General features: G+C 40.2%; 1 protein-coding gene and 1 long non-coding RNA gene across 4 annotated transcripts in view; one reads left to right on the top strand and one right to left on the bottom strand.

The window, feature by feature from the left end:
- Window positions 1-19,026, bottom strand: part of ROS1 (ROS proto-oncogene 1, receptor tyrosine kinase) — a 118,328-nt gene that overhangs the window by 75,289 nt on the left and 24,013 nt on the right. For both annotated transcript variants that reach the window (XM_059890144.1, XM_024996960.2), the window contains exons 6-17: window positions 17,746-17,894; window positions 16,656-16,794; window positions 13,492-13,693; window positions 12,754-12,830; window positions 11,151-11,273; window positions 10,809-10,993; window positions 9,572-9,669; window positions 7,208-7,704; window positions 5,571-5,783; window positions 4,759-4,869; window positions 3,606-3,784; window positions 1,275-1,466 (exon numbers count right to left, since the gene is read on the bottom strand). In XM_059890144.1, coding sequence (XP_059746127.1) covers window positions 1,275-1,466; window positions 3,606-3,784; window positions 4,759-4,869; window positions 5,571-5,783; window positions 7,208-7,704; window positions 9,572-9,669; window positions 10,809-10,993; window positions 11,151-11,273; window positions 12,754-12,830; window positions 13,492-13,693; window positions 16,656-16,794; window positions 17,746-17,894 — 2,165 coding nt within the window. The remainder of the gene's footprint in view (window positions 1-1,274; window positions 1,467-3,605; window positions 3,785-4,758; window positions 4,870-5,570; window positions 5,784-7,207; window positions 7,705-9,571; window positions 9,670-10,808; window positions 10,994-11,150; window positions 11,274-12,753; window positions 12,831-13,491; window positions 13,694-16,655; window positions 16,795-17,745; window positions 17,895-19,026) is intronic.
- Window positions 1-19,026, top strand: part of LOC132346216 (uncharacterized) — a 41,995-nt gene that overhangs the window by 10,660 nt on the left and 12,309 nt on the right. Inside the window, exons 2-4 of one of the 2 annotated variants that reach the window (XR_009495997.1) lie at window positions 1,286-1,418; window positions 3,005-3,066; window positions 5,153-5,448. This is a non-coding gene — a long non-coding RNA (uncharacterized lncRNA). Of the gene's footprint in view, window positions 1-1,285; window positions 1,419-3,004; window positions 3,067-5,152; window positions 5,449-19,026 lie in introns of those variants that run through there. The other variant, XR_009495998.1, reaches the window with a different exon arrangement.

Raw genomic sequence — 19,026 nt, 5'->3', positions numbered from 1 at the left:
ATTTATAGAAAAGTTCCCAGGGCCACTCCAGGGCAATCCTGATTAGATGTTTCCCAAAGGACGAGATCAGGACAGCAGGGTGATTGCAGACGAAGTCAAGGGGATGAATAGGAAGTTACTCTTGAGATACTATTATCTTTAATATGCCTTTAAAAAAAGAGTTTTTCCCCTAAAATTTTTTTATTGAAACATAAAAAATATACTTTGTATTCAGACTCAAGTGGCCCCAAAATACAATTAAGGGATCTTTTCATTATTTGACAGAAATGAATAATCTCTGGTGTGTAAACTTCTATTTCTTTTAAATACCTGTATTATAATCTGTATATGAAAATCTTAGGAATTATAACCAGCATGTCTTTTGGAATTGAGGATCAAATGACTCAACAATTTGTTTGTTTGTTTATAAATGATCTGGTATACCTATACTATGTATGTTTTATCTCTACTGACAACAAAAAGGGATAAAAATTTTAAGAAATATTATATAGATAGAAATAGTATGAATGATTTATTTCTTCCTCATACTTTTCAGTAATTTCTAAAATTTCTACAGTAGACATATTCTTAAGATCATCAGAAAAAATAAAATTTCAAAATATAGATGGATAGCTAGAGGGAACCTAAACAGGATCAAAAAAAAATAGATATTGCTTCTAGAAGTTGAGGAAGTAAAAAAAAAATTTGCCTTAGAATCATTTCTCTTAATATATTAGTGCATTTTTTAGATTGAGTTACAAAATATAACAACTATTGAGTGGTTGTTCTCACTACTTCCCATGAATTATCTCATTTAATCATCACAACAACCCTAAGAAGGAGGACAATTGTTAATATTCCCATTACTCAGTTAATGAAGCAGTCACAGAGAAGTCAAATAACTTTCCTAGGAGCTGCATAGTTATTAGAGCAGTCAGTACCAGAAATTGACTAAAAATAATAAAACACCTAATAATCACCCAAGAAGACGTTCTCAAATATCTGATAGAATTCCTAAAGACTATAAAAATGGACAAATTAAGATGCTCTTAAAGTGTGAGTCCATTCAAGATAAAGCAAAATATAAAAATCTCCATATTATATTTTATTTAATCAATTATGACAATCAAATAAGACCTAGAGAAATTTGGTTATACCAAGATCTTACCATAGTAGTATTTCCTTTCAGATTCTACCTGAAGTATTCACAACAAGTGGAAATAGTATTATTATAACTATACAACAGCATTATTTAGTATAATTAAATGATCAGATCTTATGTTTTGAACTTTCACCTTTTTCCCAGAAAACCAAGGCTGTGCCTGTAATACAAGTGGACTTTCTCCATTTAGCCTGGTACTTTCAACTGAATATAACGTGGTCCAGTAGAGATATCCACCGACCGAGTCCACCACCATATCATTTACCAGCAACTTCACGTGAGTCACGATGTCTGTGTGTCCTGTCAACACAGACTGCCTTTGAATCTATGAAATAATCATAACTCAGTTTTAGTGATTTTTAAATGGCATCATTATTTCTGAATAGTTTATTGCAATTGTTAGTAAATTACTGCATTCATCCATTCATTTCTCCAACCATAAATATTTACTGGCACTCTGTGCTGAGTCATGCGCCTAGCTTGGGGAATGTAATTACAAGGAAGCTTACTCCTTTTCATGTCTCCAAAGAGAAAGGAGATACACTTATTTTGAGTTAATACTTGCTGTTTCTAATCATACACCTAGACAATCAACACATAATCAAAACATAAGAATGTATTTGATTAGATTCCCAAAGATGTATACTCCAAATAGTGATGTCTCTCCTTGCTCCTCTCTGTTTAATCTCCCTAATATTAATTACTATAATTAAGTGCCTATTATATGCCAGGCACCGTACTTCTTTTTTATCTTTAAAATATTAGTTATTATAACCCTCACATTAAGCCTGTAAAGAATTTCCATTTCCTACTTTTTCACAAGTAAAGCTGGGTTCAAAGAGGTGAAGTGATTTTTCAAGAAGTTAAATCATTTTATAAGAAACAGAGCAAATACTTGAGACCAGTTTTTATACTACTCTACCACTTCCTCCGTCAAAACTATTTTCATACTAATCCATTTTGGGAATCATTCTCTGATTAACCCCACTCAGCTCCATTCTGCCTTCAAGTCATTGGCACTTATGAATTCAGACTATATCATATTACTTTGCTTCTAAATACAATGCTCTGTCCCTGGAGAAATGGCAACCCACTCTAGTATACTTGCCTGGAAAATTCCATGGACGGAGGAGCCTGGTGGGCTACAGTCTATGGAGTCACAAAGAATCGGACACGACTGAGCACACACAACAACAATGCCCTGTGTGCTTCTTCTAATGATTCACGATGTTTTCTTTTTTGGCACTGGTCTTAGCTGTGGCATGTGCTATCTAGTTTCCTAACCAGGAATCGAACCCAGGCCCCCCCAGGAATTGGGAATGTCTTACCCACTAGACCACCAAGGAAGTCCCCATGAATTTATTTTTATGTCATGAAAAGAGCAGGGGCAAGTGGTGATGGTTGTGCAGCAAACACACTAAAAACCACTGCATTTTATATAATCGAAGGTTGAGTTTTATGGTACATAAATTATATCTCAACAAAGCTGATATATTTTTTTCAAGGGCAGGGACATGACTACTATTTTCCTCATATTCTCTACTATGCCAATTGTCAAGGCTCTAAACATACTGGTAACAGATAATGAATAAATAAACAAATGGATATGTGCCCTCCTGATTAGGAAACAATTTTGTACCATAAAACCAAAATGACTCTTCTGTATCGTAAAACTGAAGCAATCTTTTTCTTGATCTATTAGACCGTTGATCTCATCATCAACCGTTCTTTTCTTCAGTGTGCACAATGCACAGGATGTCTTCATCTGGCCCCCAAATCCCACCCTGTCTGCCCTCCTCAGTGCCCCCTGAGCCTGACAGTGATGGCCTGCACCAACCTAGCTCCCTGTTCTCTGGCTTCCAGGGAGGTGCAGCCAATGGAAGCAGTAGCAGAAGATCAGAGGGCAGAAGAAAAGAGGGATGGAGGTACATGTGTACTATCGTATCATTCCTTGCTGGACTATACCTTTTGACAATGGCTGGTTTTCATGTTGGCAACTCTGCTAAAGCTACAGCCCTCACCATTCTTTCCCTTCTTTCCCTTGTCCTCTCTGCCTAGAGGCAGTAATATCCTCCCACACTTGCTAGCCCAGAGCGTGCTTCACCATCCGATGCTCATTTCCTTAGCCCTGTCCATGCTGTTGAAAATAGTCCCCTCCCTTAGTTTCTTTTCATTATGCCTTTGGGGTGTGCCATCTTCCCCAGGACACTACTCCACCGGTGAACATTTTAATATATTTATTTCAAGATATTATTGAAAATACATAACTAATCAAATAGTGATATAGACTTTCCTTTCTACATGAATATTTTAATTAAAAGGTGAGTAGGCTTAGAGACAAATATTAAGTAAATAATAACATAGGTGAAACACAAGTATGAAAAAAATCATGAAAATGACATTCCAGTCACTGAAGTGGGTAGGCATTGTTTGAGAGCATGTAGGATGTCAGGCTTTAACTTACCACATAGGTCTTTCCAGCCCAGTAGAGAAAGTGACCCAGCCACTCAAAAGCTAAAGCCCCTGCTCCTGCAATGTTGGGTATGTGATAATTCTCTGAGACGTCTGTCCCATTCAGCAGCCATACATAAACATCACCTTTCATGTCGCTGTAGTAGAGGCTGTTGTTATACCAATCCATGTCTCAAAACAAAGTGAATTGGTAGCAGTTATTTTCTCGTGTATGCCAGTGTAAACACAGCGTGTCAGCAAATCACACATGCACCTCAGCAATAACATGGATATTCACTAGAGCTTCAGAGATGTGTCAAGAATGCTTCAATAACATTATTCTAAAATCTTAAGCCCTGGAACTAGACACAGGAACTAATATTCATTGAGCATCTACTCTTCGCCAACATCGTCCTGGGCACTTTTATGTATCTCACTCAACTCTTAAAGCTCTAAAGTAGAAATCATTTCCATTTTTTGACATGGCAAACCCAAGACTAGGTGAAATTATCTATTTTGCCCAAGGTCTCACAGATGAAAAGAGGAGGAACCCAGACTTGAACCAACTTCAAAGTATCATTCTTTCCATTAGTACCACACTACGTCCTAAGTCCAGCTCATTTTGGTCAGAAGTGCTACGGTAATTTTTAATGACCAAATAAAGAAATCAAATAATTAGATAATTACAGAAGATGCCATTAAGTAATAAATGGGTAGTTTTGCCTTAGGCATTTATTACATAATCTGCTTTGCCATGAAATTCTTTCTTATGTTTTATTTAGAACTTCATATAGCTGTTCTGTGCTCCAGTCTTATAGCAAACTCATAACAAATCACTTAACTATAGCTATCTTCATGGAACAGGATAGGCTGTTAGTTTGAGATGACACTGAGAGATTAAAATACACGAGAAGTGTATCAAAGCCTTCCTGAAATGGGCATACATCATTAAATAACCTCACATTTTGTGGAGTAATAAATGGCCCTCCTCCTTGAGGACAGACATTTTCTTCATCATGTCACGGGCAGTATAATTCAGTCAATATTTTTTCCTTTCCTTATTGACCTAATATTAAAACACTCAATTCTTCTGATTGGTCGAATATCTCAGGAAGTCTAACAACTAGAAACCTGCCATCCAAGTGTACAGGGAACTTGGTGTTTACCTGACACATTTCCTATATCAGAGGATAGGAATTCTCCTGGGCCAAAGCTATTTAATGGCTTACTCCAAAGTCCATCTTCTTTCACGGCCATGATAAATGGTGGTTCTGCAGCTGTTTGGTTTAAAAAAAAAATTGAAAGAAATATCACAGAAAACACACATTTTTAGGTACACATCTTGTTTGTTAGATTTCTTTTATAAAGTAAATCAGCATTTTGAAAAATACACTGGAAGTATACGAATAATCATATCTGCTTAGAAGAATACTCTATCATATTAAACACACTTTGATTTTTATGTAAATATTTGTAATTGAACGTGAAGAGAAATGTGTATTGATGCTGCCACTACAGCAATGTCACATCATGGCAAATTTTTTTGTTGTTTTGCTTTAGCTATTGGTGATATTCAGAAGCAACAGTAGTATAAATGGGTCAGTTCTTTCCGTTTTCTTTCAACCAAGAGGACAGAATTCAACATAATTCACAGCCCCTCAACTTCTCTTGTCGAGACTTTCAGCATCCAAGCAGTGCTACAGCTTAATAAGCCATGAGAAAGGAGAAAACCACGAAGAAGAAGAAAATTATATTGTTTGTTCAAAAACATCTTGGACAGTATAAAATAGAACGTTAGAAACATTAATATTACACTGTGCTTTACTTGCTTTCCTAATCTCAGACAATAAACATGCTCAAGGGTCAATGCACCCTCATGCTCATTTCTTTACCACACCTAAGGTGAGAAATTTTAAAGAAGACAGGGAGAAAGCCTTTTTTGTCAGAATCACTCCCTAAATCAGGAGCATTCTCTCACCTGGTACCAGAGTGGTTCCCACTGAGGGCTCTGACCAAGGGCCTGGCCCCTTGGGAGAACTCGCTCTCACAGAAACCTCATATTTTGTAGCACTCTGAAGGTCATGTACATTAAGGACGGTCCCACTTATATTAGAGAACACGTGAGTGGTTTCAGGAAGGTCTTGGGTTGATACTTTCACCTCATAAGTCCAGTCCTGCCAGGCAGAAGGACCTACGCAGAAGAGTTAAACAATATTACTCACCAGGATGACATCAGCAAGGGCAAACAAAGGATTTTCAGTAAACTTATCTACAGCTTCACCTTGAGTGGAAGGATAATTGGGCCTGTTACCCCTTAATCGCCAGGGTTAACCTGATGATACGATTAGGACAGTGGCCATTCTACCCACTCATTTTGTCTCATCAAAGGAGACGTCTTGCCAACAAGTGGGAGGCCACTGTCCCTCTCTGTGCTGTGTCACTGGCTGCGTGGAACTATCAGAAGGGTACACTATACAAGCTCCTAATAAACGTTTAATGACAAATCTCTAGTATTATTCCAGTGTCAGCAGAATATCACTTCCTAGAAGCCCAAAAAATAAAAATTAAAAAATTTTGCTGATTCATTTTCAGCCATCTTTGATATATACAACAAACAGGCATAACTAACTCGGTCTTAAAGTAAAAGTAGGGCTGCCGTCTATGGGGTCGCACAGAGTCGGACACGACTGAAGTGACTTAGCAGCAGCAGCAGCAGACAATGTTTGCTAGGGGACCAGAGGCTGGCAAACTGCAGCCCACAGTTTGCAGCCCACAAATCTGGCCCACTGCCTGTTTTTATAAATAAAGTTGTAACAGAACACAGTCACAGTGACTTATTTACGTATTATCTATGGCTGCTTACATACCACAAAGACAGAGTTGAGTAGCTATCCCAGAAAATGTATGACCCACAAAACAGAAAATATTTATTATCTGGTCCTTCTTTTATTAAAAAAAAAAAAATTGCCAACTGCTATGCTAGATGCTGTTCTGGGTTCTACCTATACATCTTAATTCGGTCTATATGACAATCCCTTAGAAGGATATAATTAATATTTTTATTTCCAGCAGTGGAAACATGCATGAAGTGGCTAAGTAACTTGCCCAGGTCATTCTGCTAATAATTGATGAGACTAGCCTTTGAATCCATGCAGGCTGGCTCTAGAGCCCACCTGCATACCCACCACACATGCTGCCTCTCCAGAGATGAAAATTCAAGTCCCGAGAGTTTTAGGCTCAAATTCATGCAAGGTCTCCCTGGATACAAAATCTCAACCCAAGTGTTCCATTCCCCTGGCTAATGCATTCCCTCCAACTAGAATGTCAGTGCCTGGCTCCAAGGAGACACTCAATAAATGTTCCAACCCTTCTGTTGGGATGTACATGATAAAATATAGAAATTCTCTTTATTTATCAAAACTGGTAAATGTAGAACAAACGTAATAACACTGTGTGTATGTGTGAGAGAGAGGAGACAGAGTGCTAAGTAGCGCTTTGGGTTAATGGCTAAATAATCACATAAGGGCTCTCAAAGCTGAGTTGCCATGCCAAGCCTATTAAGTTTTCCTCTCCTTCTGACAAGGCCAGCCTCCAGGCAGGGGACAGGGAACTCACTGGCTCCAATGGCGAGCGTGGGGGGCTTCCACTGAACCAGGGCCTGGTGGGAGCCGAACAGCACGGAGAGCTGCTGCGGGCGACCCGGCAGCGGGTGTGGCTGGGTGTATGAGCCAAAGATGACCAAGTTGCCAAAGCCAAATTCTTCTATGTGACTCAGGTCACATCCCACGATGAATTCATTAAAAGACAGAGAATCCTGTTGGAAAACGGCCTTGCCATCTGTGACCAGGAAGTCGTTGTTTTCACAAGTGAAGCTCTTCACATTAGTGAAGGGGACGTGAGGTAGGATGATGTGGGATGCGGAGCCGTCCAGAAAGGTTGACATGAAGACTTGGGCAGTGTCATTGAAATAAATGATTCGCTTGGACTGTGGCTTGATTGCAAAGTCCTTTAAAGTACCACTCTGCACAATACGCATGGCTTCTGAGCCCCCACCAGAAGGCACAGGAAGATCGACTCTATAAATGCCGTCTCTCAGGAGATAAAAGACATACCTGACACAGGAGCAAAAGAAGCCTGGTGTGAGTCAGTGCACAGGTGAAGGAGGAGCACCATTGTCTTATCCTGCTGGGCAATCAGAACCAAGTATCTCCAGAGTGGGGAAGTACAGGGTTTCCCAAGATGCAAACTGGTAAAGGCATTTATTACAAATGCTCTATTCATTTAAGTTAGAAGTTGGAATCCTGGAAAATGTCAGCCTCTCTTATAATCTTAATCTCCTAATTATTACATGTGACTTCTTAAGGAATCAGAATTTAAGGACAATAGGGGTCTTTAAAGGTTTTCTAATGACGTCTACTCTTAAAGGAAAGCATATTATGTAAAACTTACATGACTGAACTTGTCATTTATTATGAAACATTTTTCTCCAATACACAGAAATTCTTAGTCAAAATCTGTCAATAAATATTCCCATGCGTTGTGAATGACAAAACGGAAGAAAACATAAACATTTAAGCCATTTTTTGAAACTTCATGGTATTATTTTGCACAGTTGCTACCCAGCAATACTAATCCTGCATTTGTATTAGACTAGGAACGATGCTAAAGCTGAAACTCCAGTACTTTGGCCACCTCATGCGAAGAGTTGCCTCATTGGAAAAGACTCTGATGCTGGGAGGGATTAGGGGCAGGAGGAAAAGGGGATGACAGAGAATGAGATGGCTGGATGGTATCACCAACTCGATGGACGTGAGTTTGAGTGAACTCCAGGAGTTGCAGATGGACAGGGAGGCCTGGCATGATGCGATTCATGGGGTCGCAAGGAGTTGGACACGACTGAGCGACTGAACTGAACTGAACTGAACTGAAGCTTTTTGCTGACAAAGGTCCATATAGTCATAGCTATGGTTTATCCAGTAGTATGGATGTGAGAGCTGGACCATAAAGAAGGCTGAGTGCCGAAGAATTGATGCCTTCAAATTGTGGTGTTGGAGAAGACTCTTGAGAGTCCCTTGGACTGCAAGGAGATTAAACAGGCCAATCCTATAGGACATCAACACTAAATATTCATTGGAAGAACTGGTACTGAAGCTGCAGCTCCAATACTTTGGACACTTGATGCGAAAAGCCAACTCATTGGAAAAGACCCTGATGCTGGGGAAGATTAAGGGCAGGAGAAGAAGGGGGCAACTGAGGATGAGATGGTTGGATGGCATCACTGACTCAGTGGACTTGAGTTTGAGCAAACTCCTGGAGAAAGTGAAGGACAGGGAAGCCTGGCATGCTGCAGTTCATGGGGTCACAAAGAGTCAGATACGACTTAGGAACTGAACAACAGTAACAAGCTTTTAAAAATATTTACAATTAAGTGAGGCAATAGTGTTAGCATTTTACAAAATCATGATGAAGTACCCCAAAATTGAGTAAAAACAGCTGGGAAGAACCACCCAAAATCAGCAGAAAGGAGTCAGTGGAAGAATGCTAAACCCATGATAACCAGACCAGAAAAACAAACAGGCACTGAACTGCTCAGCAAGAGAAAATGGTGTAATGAAAAGAAGATAGGCAGGAAGGGCTTCTCATGGGGAGAGCAGAGGGGGAATAAAACTCTGAGTCATGCATAAAATCATGACAAACCCAAGAAGAGAAGCCAGGTCCCTGAGTCCCAGAGAAGAGATTTTTCCCATATGCCCATAAGCTACTGCAAAGGAGAAAGGAAAACCTGCTTACCTAGAAAAGTTGTGGGTGAAGTTTGAAAGAAATTTCCTCTTGGCTCTATAAGAATGAAAACTTTGCCTGGATTTAATTAAATATGAAATCAGATTGGCTCATCTGGCACTATGATATTATTAGCAAGCAAGTTTCCCTAAGATTCTTGCCAAAAGGAAGAGAATTCACATTTACAAGGCTAACACTTACCCATTGTATGAATCAGCCACAATTTTTTGAGGTGCAATGATTGAGGGAGGTGCAATTGTCTCAATGTTTGAGCAGTTCTCTAAATCACAGACACATACCTAGAGAAAAGTACATCAGTAGCATTAGTGTCTCTAGTCAACTTGGCCAACAAATATTCCTTAAGCAACTGTTCTGTGCTTAGAATTTCACTAGTCGCAGAGCACTTTTTGAAAACATAAAAAAGCCCTTAAAAGACAGTTTTATATCCTATATCCTAATGAGTTCATATTCTATTGGTATCCATGAAATACAAGTACATATTTTTCATATTTGTGGAGACACTCAACTACTTTTATTAATATTTTAGCTATATCTAAGCTTATGGGCCTATCTAAGCACCGAAGAATTGAGTTTTTGAACTTTGGTGTTGGAGAAGATTCTTGAGAGTCCCTTGAACAGGAAGGAGATCCAACCAGTATATCCTAAAGGAAATCAGTCCTGAATATTCATTGGAAGGACTGATGTTGAAGCTGAAACTCCAATACTTTGGCCACCTGAGGCAAAGAGCTGACTCACTTGAAAAGACCCTGATGCTGGGAAAGATTAAAGGCGGGAGAAGAAGGGGACCACAGAGGATGAGATGGTTGGATGGCATCACCAACTCATGGACAAGAGTGAGTAAACTCTGGGAGTTGGTGATAGACAGGGAAGCCCGGCGCTCTGCAGTCCATGGGGTGGCAAAGAGTCGGACACAACTGAGCAACTGAACTGAACTGAAGCTTATGGGCTTCCAGCCACAGTGACTGAGCCCAGCCTCTCTTTCAAAAAAGGAAACTTGATTCGATAATACCAATATTTTCAGAGACCTACTAAAGTTATCCATGGTTATTACATAATTTAAAATGCTCACAGCTGATTTTAATCATGATTGGCAGTTGTTACCCAGTGATAATTCAGGTTACCACTGTCTCATGGAAGTCAAATTATCATTAGTGAAAACTCACAGCTCTGAAAAATCACAAGAAAGATGATTTAATGGTATATCAGGACTAAATAAAGTACTTAGTACTAGGTAAAATCTAGACCCTCCTATAAGACTCTATGTATGATTCATTGCTAACCCAGTATCTAAAACATAGTAAACACTCAATGATTAATTATTGAATGAAAGAATTATGTTTACTTATAAATATTAATATGTCGAGATATGTATTAGATTTTCAATATCTAGTTGTTCACTTTAAATTCTCAGACTAACCAGTTCATCCATGATGAAATACATTTTCTGATAAAGCCAGTCTATGGAGATGGAAGAAATTAATCCTGAGCCTCTGTAAAAAATCCTCAGGCCAGACACATCAGACATGTTGGCAACGTCCTTCACCCATATAAGAGTTCCTTCAGAGAAATAAACAGCTTGCTGGTGGACATTAACCGATATTCCTGGAAAAGTGATGCAAATACACGTGTTACTATGTAACAACCAGACAAAACACTGACACTACAGAGAACTCATTTATTTAATCGTTAGCAAAGGTATTAAAGCCAACCTGGATCTTTCCTTACACACTAAGGAAACATTTTTCTCTATTACACTGACCTGTAATATTATGGTGTGTGGCCTCTGACTGAAGGCAATGCGCTTCATCTACTAAATGTTTTAAAGACCTCTTTCTTAGAGAAGTTTTCCTGGATAAAAAGAGCCACTGTTCCTCTTCTTGAACTAAAAGAACAACACGACTTTATAGACAGACAGACCAATCATATACATATTGACACAAAAAAGATCAATATCACCCTTAAAAACAAGGGGACTGGGACACGGAAGAGCTTTGCCAGATATTCTCTGAAGATACTGGGGTATTTCAACTGTGGTATAAATCACAATTCTATGATTGGGGTGGGAAGTACTGTGTCAACCAAGTAGGATTTCTGGGTATGTGCCCCTGAATGCCCTCAAAATCACACCACATGCAGTATCACTGTTCTCAACAGCCTTGCCCAAATAGGAGCTCGGCTCATTATCCTCCACCCTGGGAATCTGACTGCTTGGTGGAGGTAGTCCAGCCCAGGCTGGAGGGGCTGGTTGCATAACACACACATATAGACAGACTTTGGTTGCTCTGTTTTGTCTTCAATTATCTCTCCCTTTGAGGCAGGAGAAAGGCCTGTAATAATGAAATTTGAGGACTGCAGAACTCTGCGTGATGTCCTATTTGACTGGAGACTGATGCATTGTGCCTTGATCAACACTTTTAGGGTAATTAATAAATGTTATGCAGTAATCATAGTAATAACAACCTTAAACCTGCTCTATATTTAACTCGTCCTTTGGATGCTTCTTGCATAACAAAAATACCTCTCCTTTCCTAGAGTCTAGTAACAGCCAAAGAAACTAAAGGTTGGTAATGGATGACATTCAATAAACACCCACCGGCATATCTGGGGGCAGATTCAGGGAATGGGAGGTCAAGTCAGCAAACAGGGTTGCCACCAAGACAGAAAACACACTCCTAGTATTTTGAGTTTTCGCGTGTTATTCCAAACATTTTGAACTAACTTTCCCCAAAATATTTCTGGTGCTTCTTAGACAGCATTTTATTTTATTAAGATTTTGCTTACGTGGGAATCATGCAGTAAATATTTAGTCTCCCAAGGCAAACGTTAAAATGCTGAAGCCGGAAAAAAAAAAAAAAAGATACTTGCCAATTAATAACAAAAGCTAATTTGGTAGTTTGAATATCAGAATAGTAAAATGTAACTTACTAAGTCCAGATAGATTTGAAAACCTAAAGGAAACTGGAAGAAAAAGATATCTGATCTTTATTAAATGATGGCCCATAAAGCGGAGGTTAGAGTAGGATATATGTATTCCCTAAGTATGTAAATGAAAGTCATAATCACTAGTGACTTTAACTGAAACCAAGAGTTTACTTGGGGCCATTTTTTTAATTCCTTTTTTTTTCCTTTTTTTAATTTTTAAATTTCAATGTGAAAACTTTGCTCTGACAACTTACTCCTGTTTGTCAGCTGGGACTGATTTCTCATTTAAAATCGAAACTTATCAAGTATTCACAAGACAGTTATTTGGGCAGACAAGTAGGGGCTTAAGGAACACTGGATGACACAGGACCTGTAAGATCTGAATCCACCCTTCCACCCATCAACTTCCCAGTAACAGGAGGCACACCCCCAGTCTATACCTGCTGGAGATGGAGTGGTAATACTAGATTCTGCTTCCGGCCCCTCACCAACTTCATTTACTGCTGCAATAGAAAACCTATTCCAAAAACAATTTGGAGAGATGTGTTTTACATGGCATGGTGTGAACTTAGGATAAAAATAGAAGGAGCAATAACGTTTCTATTTAAAGGACAAGGTAGCAATGCGTGTATCTAGTTACTTGGTGCTGCTGCTCAGCACTAAAATGACCATCAATCATGTCCTTGTTTGCATTCCCCACAGAATAGTTCAGGGTCACAGAGGTCAAAAACAGAACTCTGCTATCTGCATGACCCTCATGCCCTAATTTACAGAGATCTTAGTAAATGCTAGAAAAGCTAACAATAATAAAATAATTCCCTTAACAGTTAATGTAAAAATACCATTAACATAATTCTACCTCTTTACTTTTTTCATGTTGGATTAAATGAAGAAATGATATTGATGGTGCTTATGTTGTCTTTTTTAGCCCATATTTATTAGCTCACATTTGTATTTTTCTCTGAATATAATAGAAAGGCTTGAAAATGCTTTTGCCTAGGATGGTGTAATCTAATAAGCATACAAACTTGAGGGAAACCACAACTTCAAACCAGCAGCACAAAGTCAATGAGACTTCTCAAAATACATTTTAAATTATTTTGTAGCCATATTTCTTAGATAATTATCATGAATGCACCCATGCTGGTTACATTCTCCATGCACCACTAAATTCTTACCTGTAGGTGGTATTTGGTAGAGTGGAGTAAAACTGGAAACTGGTTCTCTGTGTCCCTGAATCTAGTTTCTGGTTTTTGCTGATCAGCCTTAAGTTATAGCCTAAAATAGGTCCACCTGGGAATTGAGGTGGAGCCCAACTGACTTCCACCGAGTCGGGACTTGAGCTTTCAATATTCCTAATGAAAGGAGCAGTTTCAGGAACTAGAAGAGATAATGGTAACACGGTGAGCAGAAAATATACAGAGAAAAACGTAAACAGCGTAGAGTCAAAGTCTTGTTTTTTGAAAACAGCATAAATGAATATTTTCTTTAATAGTCACAATAAGTGGTAGGAGGTGGTAATATATGAACTGCAATTCTTGATCCCTAAACAATGTCAGTTAGCTACTCTTCTAAGGGACTCTTTAAAGAAAGTGTTATTTTCCTCACTTCTAATTTATGCCATAAAATTAAATGTGGAAGTATACAAATAGGATAATACTGTAGGGGAAAAAAAAAATGTTAAAAATCTCCAGATACCTGACTGAGTTAAAAAACGGGATGGAACCAGGTTAGGAAGGAGAAGAGACTCTATTACAAAACTGAAGTCAATGATTAACATGAGTTGAAAGAAGTAAGGCCTGAGGCCTTTTCCCTCATTAGGGTCCTGTGGCTGGACCAGTTCTAGCTAAAGATAGGGATTTAGATAAGCCTGAATTAGAACAGCCTGCTTCCCTTTTGCTGGCATCAGCTCTGCTGACCCAGACAGTACTCTCCTCCCCAAAGTTCTCAAGGTTCCCCAAATCCAGGTTTTCTGTGCCTTAGCAGCATCCCTTCCCTCATGAAGGACGAAAATGAGCATGCATTTGCTAACCAAGCATTCACCTACAGACTGTAGGATCTGCCCCAGTGGCAAAGAACAGAAAGGAAAACAAATGATCTGACAGCCAGTCCGCACCTGCTTCCCTTACCTCCTGTGCCTGTAGCCCCACCCGTTTATTTCCTCTGTTCATAGAAAGGCAGACTGATACCACTTTGCCCTTCAGCAGGCTCTCTCCCTCTGAACAGTTTTTGGGAGGTGCACTGCATCACCCCTGTCCTCTTCAGCAGGCTTTGGGAGGTGCACTGCATCACCCCTGTCCCCTTAGAGTGGGGAGAGGGAAGACAGAGCCGCCCTCCTGCTGGCTGTTTTAAAAAGGCTCTTCAACTGATCTCTGATAGGGTACCTCCCCAACTCTCAGACTGAGCTTGAGCAAACACAGATATCATTGCCTCACTCCTCAGCTCCCTGCACTAAGTGACTCAGGTGGACCGGGAAGAAGGAATCATCTCCTAGCCAATCGGAATTAGGATGTCAGAAAACCTAACCCTTTAGTCCACACCCAGACAGGCATGATCTACCCCGCTGCAAGTACATTCCATGCCACCTCCGTGGCCAGTTGTGAGTAGTCCAAATCTCTCTGACAAAAGTCGTCTCTGAAAAGGCTGGTCAGGTTAGGCAAGGTGATTATTCCATCTGATTAAGAAATTATCTTCATAAAGTCCCCAATTAAAAGGCGATAATAACCATCTAAAGTCATATATTTCCCATAGCTGAAAGAGAAAAGGGCCACAAGGTGACGGAACACAAATGGATAACTCTGTAAGTTTTGATGTGGCTAAAAAAGTGAGACAGAATTGAAGCATGAGATGTTATCCATGGAAAGGATACCCAGTATGAGAACTGAAACATATGGAGGGTTTGGGGGCTTGCATATCCAGAGAAAGACTCAGAAATGGAAAGCAAAATTTGCCTTCTTCGCTACTTTGATGTAACTAGCCATCTGCCCTGGACCACAGTATGTCTCCAGTACTGGAAAATGTTCCCATAGTGTTGGAGTCCATGAGGCACTGCTCTGAACAAAAAGGATCTAGGTATTCTACTCTGATCTGGAACATTTCAAATATCACCCCAGACCCGTGTCTAATCTGAGGTCCTGAGGATGGTCAGGGAATAATCAGCAGAGGGACCACATGTACCCTAAAATCTATAAGCAAAAAGAAGGCATTAATCAGGGGAGAGGGAAAATGCCCCAACCAGCTTCATCAGCTGTCCTGCTGAGGTTTGGTCCAAGGCCTAGTTCAGTGTGAGGGTCTCTGCATGCAGCTGATTCTCCAGAACTGAGGGGTAGGGACATCCAACATCTGGCTTGGAATAAGCCCTCCCAAGTCCCCTCGGCTAACTCAGATGTTGAGAACACCAGCAACTCTCCCTGAATGTCTTCCCCTGGCATTTATCTCCCTGAAAGGCTCTAGGCTTGAATCCTTTTCCCAGTATGGAAGTCAAATCTTTGAAAGAATAAATCAGAAAATGTTCCAACGTATCGACTGTTTTTTTAAATCATCTCTAACCAAAAGTTGAAGTACAATAATAACCTCCCAGCTGGTCTTCCTACCTCTGTACTTCCCAGTCTCTATCACTCAATGTCATTCAACGCATTCTATGTGTATTTGCCAATTATCTTTTTAAGGAGCATTTGAAGCAATTATTCCTTTAAAACCTTCCATAACTCCTAATCACATAATGATGCTTATTCCGACCAACTGCTTTAATGCACTCCCCATTTTTCCTGGACAGACCCTGCTCAAAGCATTTTTCTTACCATAGCAACCCATGTCTTCCTACTCACAGTATACTTTCCTTATTTATTAGATTTACTGTCGAGGGAATTTCCTTTCCACCAAAATTTCCTTTCCTTTCCTTTCTCTGCTCTAGCTTCACTAGAGCAGAGATTTTTCTTTTGATCAAAGGTATGGTGGGCACCTGGGCTTCCCTGGTGTCTCAGATGGTAAAGAATCTGCCTGCAATGCGGGAGACCTGGGTTCAATCCCCGGGTCAAGAAGATCCCTTGGAGAAGGAAATGGCAGCCCACTCCGGTGTTCTTGCCTGGGAAATCCCATGGAGAGAGGAGCCTGGTAGGCTACAGTCCACAGGGTCACAAAAAGTCAGACAGGACTGAGCAACTAACACTTTCACTTTTCATGGTGAGCACCTGGAAGACGAGTTGACACCCAGCTATGTACCCCATTGTTAGATGGATTGATTAACAAAGGAATAAATCTGTTTCACTATTTAAAATAAAAGCGAACTAAACAAAGCTTTGGAATGACCCCTGATTTCTCGAGCAAGGTATGCATGCCATACCTCCATAAGGATGAGTCCTGTAACTGGGACTTGGAGGGGAATACAGGTGCAGCTGGGCTGTGAAGATCCAAACCACTCGAAAAACATACTCAGTGAAGGGGTGCAGGGGCTCTACCACATAGGAGAGCTTGGACACGGCCTAATCAATGAGAGATCAAACATCAGTATTTATGGAATCGCTTCTGTATATTGTAACTCAAGAATACAGATTCATTTGTAGATGATGCATGGCCTTCCGGATATGAAGTGATCCAGGGCTTCCCTGGTGGCTCAGACAGTAAAGAATCCACCTGCAATGCAGGAGACCTGGGTTCAATCCCTTAGGTCGGGAAGATCCCCTGGAGAAGGGAATGGCCACCCACTCCTATATTCTTGCCTGGAGAATCCCATGGACAGAGGAGCCTGGAGGGCTACAGTCCATGGGGTCACACAGAGTCAGACAGGACTGAGCGACTAAGCACACACAGCACAGGGCCTGCCAGGCCAGCTGGAAAGGAGGCCTGGAGCTCAGAGCTGAGATACCCTGATCTCAGTCCACACAATTCACACTGAAATTCCTTCCGTCTTCAAACCTGCAAAATTATGGATTCAATTATTTGGCATTTACCTCAAGGCTTTCCTTTAATTTTCTGTGTTAAAATACTTGGTGTCTTGGGACTGTTCTCTGAACCTGCTTTTGCTGTCTTAATAGGGACCCCCCCTGGATGACCTCCCTGACCTCCACCCTAGTTGGCATCATTTTCAATGGGATGGACAGATAATGACCAATGATGTGAGTAGTTGGTTATGTGATGCTGAGCTGAAGGAATAATATCTATATCCAATAATATATTTTCCTCAAAAATAAAAGGTTTAACATGAAGAGTAGCAAAGATTGAAGTTCAATGGTGGTAAAGCATCCACCTACCAATGCAGGAGACACAAGAGGCACAGATTAGATCCATGGATTGGGATCCCCTGGAGTAGGAAGTGGCAACCCACTCCAGTATTCTTGCCTGGAGAATCCCATGGGCAGAGGAGCCAGGAGGGCTACAATCCATGCGGTCGCATGACTGAATGGGCACGCAGGTACATGGGCAGTGGTTCATACCTCAGTGTAAGTCCAGCTTCCAGGAAGTTGTGTGTATTTCCACTGAATGATGTATTTTACTCCAGAGATGTTGGCCGATTTCCATCGTAATGTCATACCATGGCTTCCAATGGAAGAAGCAAAGGGTGCAGTGGGGAGGTCTGCGTTTTCTGGGGAGAAAACAAGATTTCATTCACCACATCCCATGTCTGTTGATGCAGGACAGTGTGTCCCTGCTTCATCTCAGCACTCTCCTGCTACATCTTCCCACAGTTATTCATCTGCACAGTAACTTATGCCTATAATTCAGTTGGTTTATTTCTTTAAATCAACCAGTTGGTCTGGCAGCTTTTTTCCCCTCATCCTGCCTACCTGCTTAGTCGTGTCCAACTCTTTGTGACCCTTTGGATGTAGCCCACCAGGCTCCCCTGTCCATGGGGTTTTCCAAGCAAAAATATTGGAGTGGGTTGCCATTTCCTTCTCCAGGGGATCTTTCTGACCCAGGGATCAAACCTGCATATCCTGTGTCTCCAGCATTGCAGGTAGGTTCTTTACCTACTGAGCCATCTAATCTTTGAAGATAGTTTTTCTTACAGGCCAGCAAAATGGAGTGTTCTGAGACTGCTTTTCTCTCATCATACCACTTCTATATAGTTTAGAGGGGTGGGTGCCAAGGGTATGTGTAGGGCAACAGAACCATCCACTGACCCAGGGCACATATCTCAAGATATTTTTAAATTTTACACTATACATCTATAGCCCATTGTGTCAAACATATTATTTTTATATGTGCAAGTAACTGTTTGAGCTCCAAAGGATCCTATAGTCTGCTCTTTTTTATTGTGAAATATTTCATGACTTTTAAGCATTAGCAACATTACAATTGGTACATGCAGTCATTGGTACTACTTCCCAGACGCTGTATAAGTGTTAGAATTCTGAATGCCAGAACCATACTGTTTTGATTATTATAGGCTTGCAATAAGTTTGAAATCAGGAAGTATGAATCCTCCAACTCTGTTCTTTTCAGAATTTGGGGTCACTTGAGATTCCACGTAAATTGCAGAATCGGTCTTTCTATCCTATGTAAAACATCTGCAAAAATGTATTTGGAATTTTGATAGGGATTGCATTAAATCTGTAGATTGCTCTGATAATACTGACATCTTGACAATATACCAAGTTTTTTAATTCATGAATGTGGGATGTCTTTCCATTTACTTGCCTTCTTTAATTTGTTTCAGAAATGTTTTGTGAACATTTCACTTTACAAATCATTCACCTTCTTGGTTAACTTCTAAG

The sequence above is a fragment of the Bos taurus genome, chromosome 9, assembly GCF_002263795.3.
Source record: "Bos taurus isolate L1 Dominette 01449 registration number 42190680 breed Hereford chromosome 9, ARS-UCD2.0, whole genome shotgun sequence".
NCBI classification, from domain to species: domain Eukaryota; kingdom Metazoa; phylum Chordata; class Mammalia; order Artiodactyla; family Bovidae; genus Bos; species Bos taurus.
Note: the sequence above shows the minus strand (reverse complement) of the source record. Positions and strands in the feature narration are given on the sequence as shown.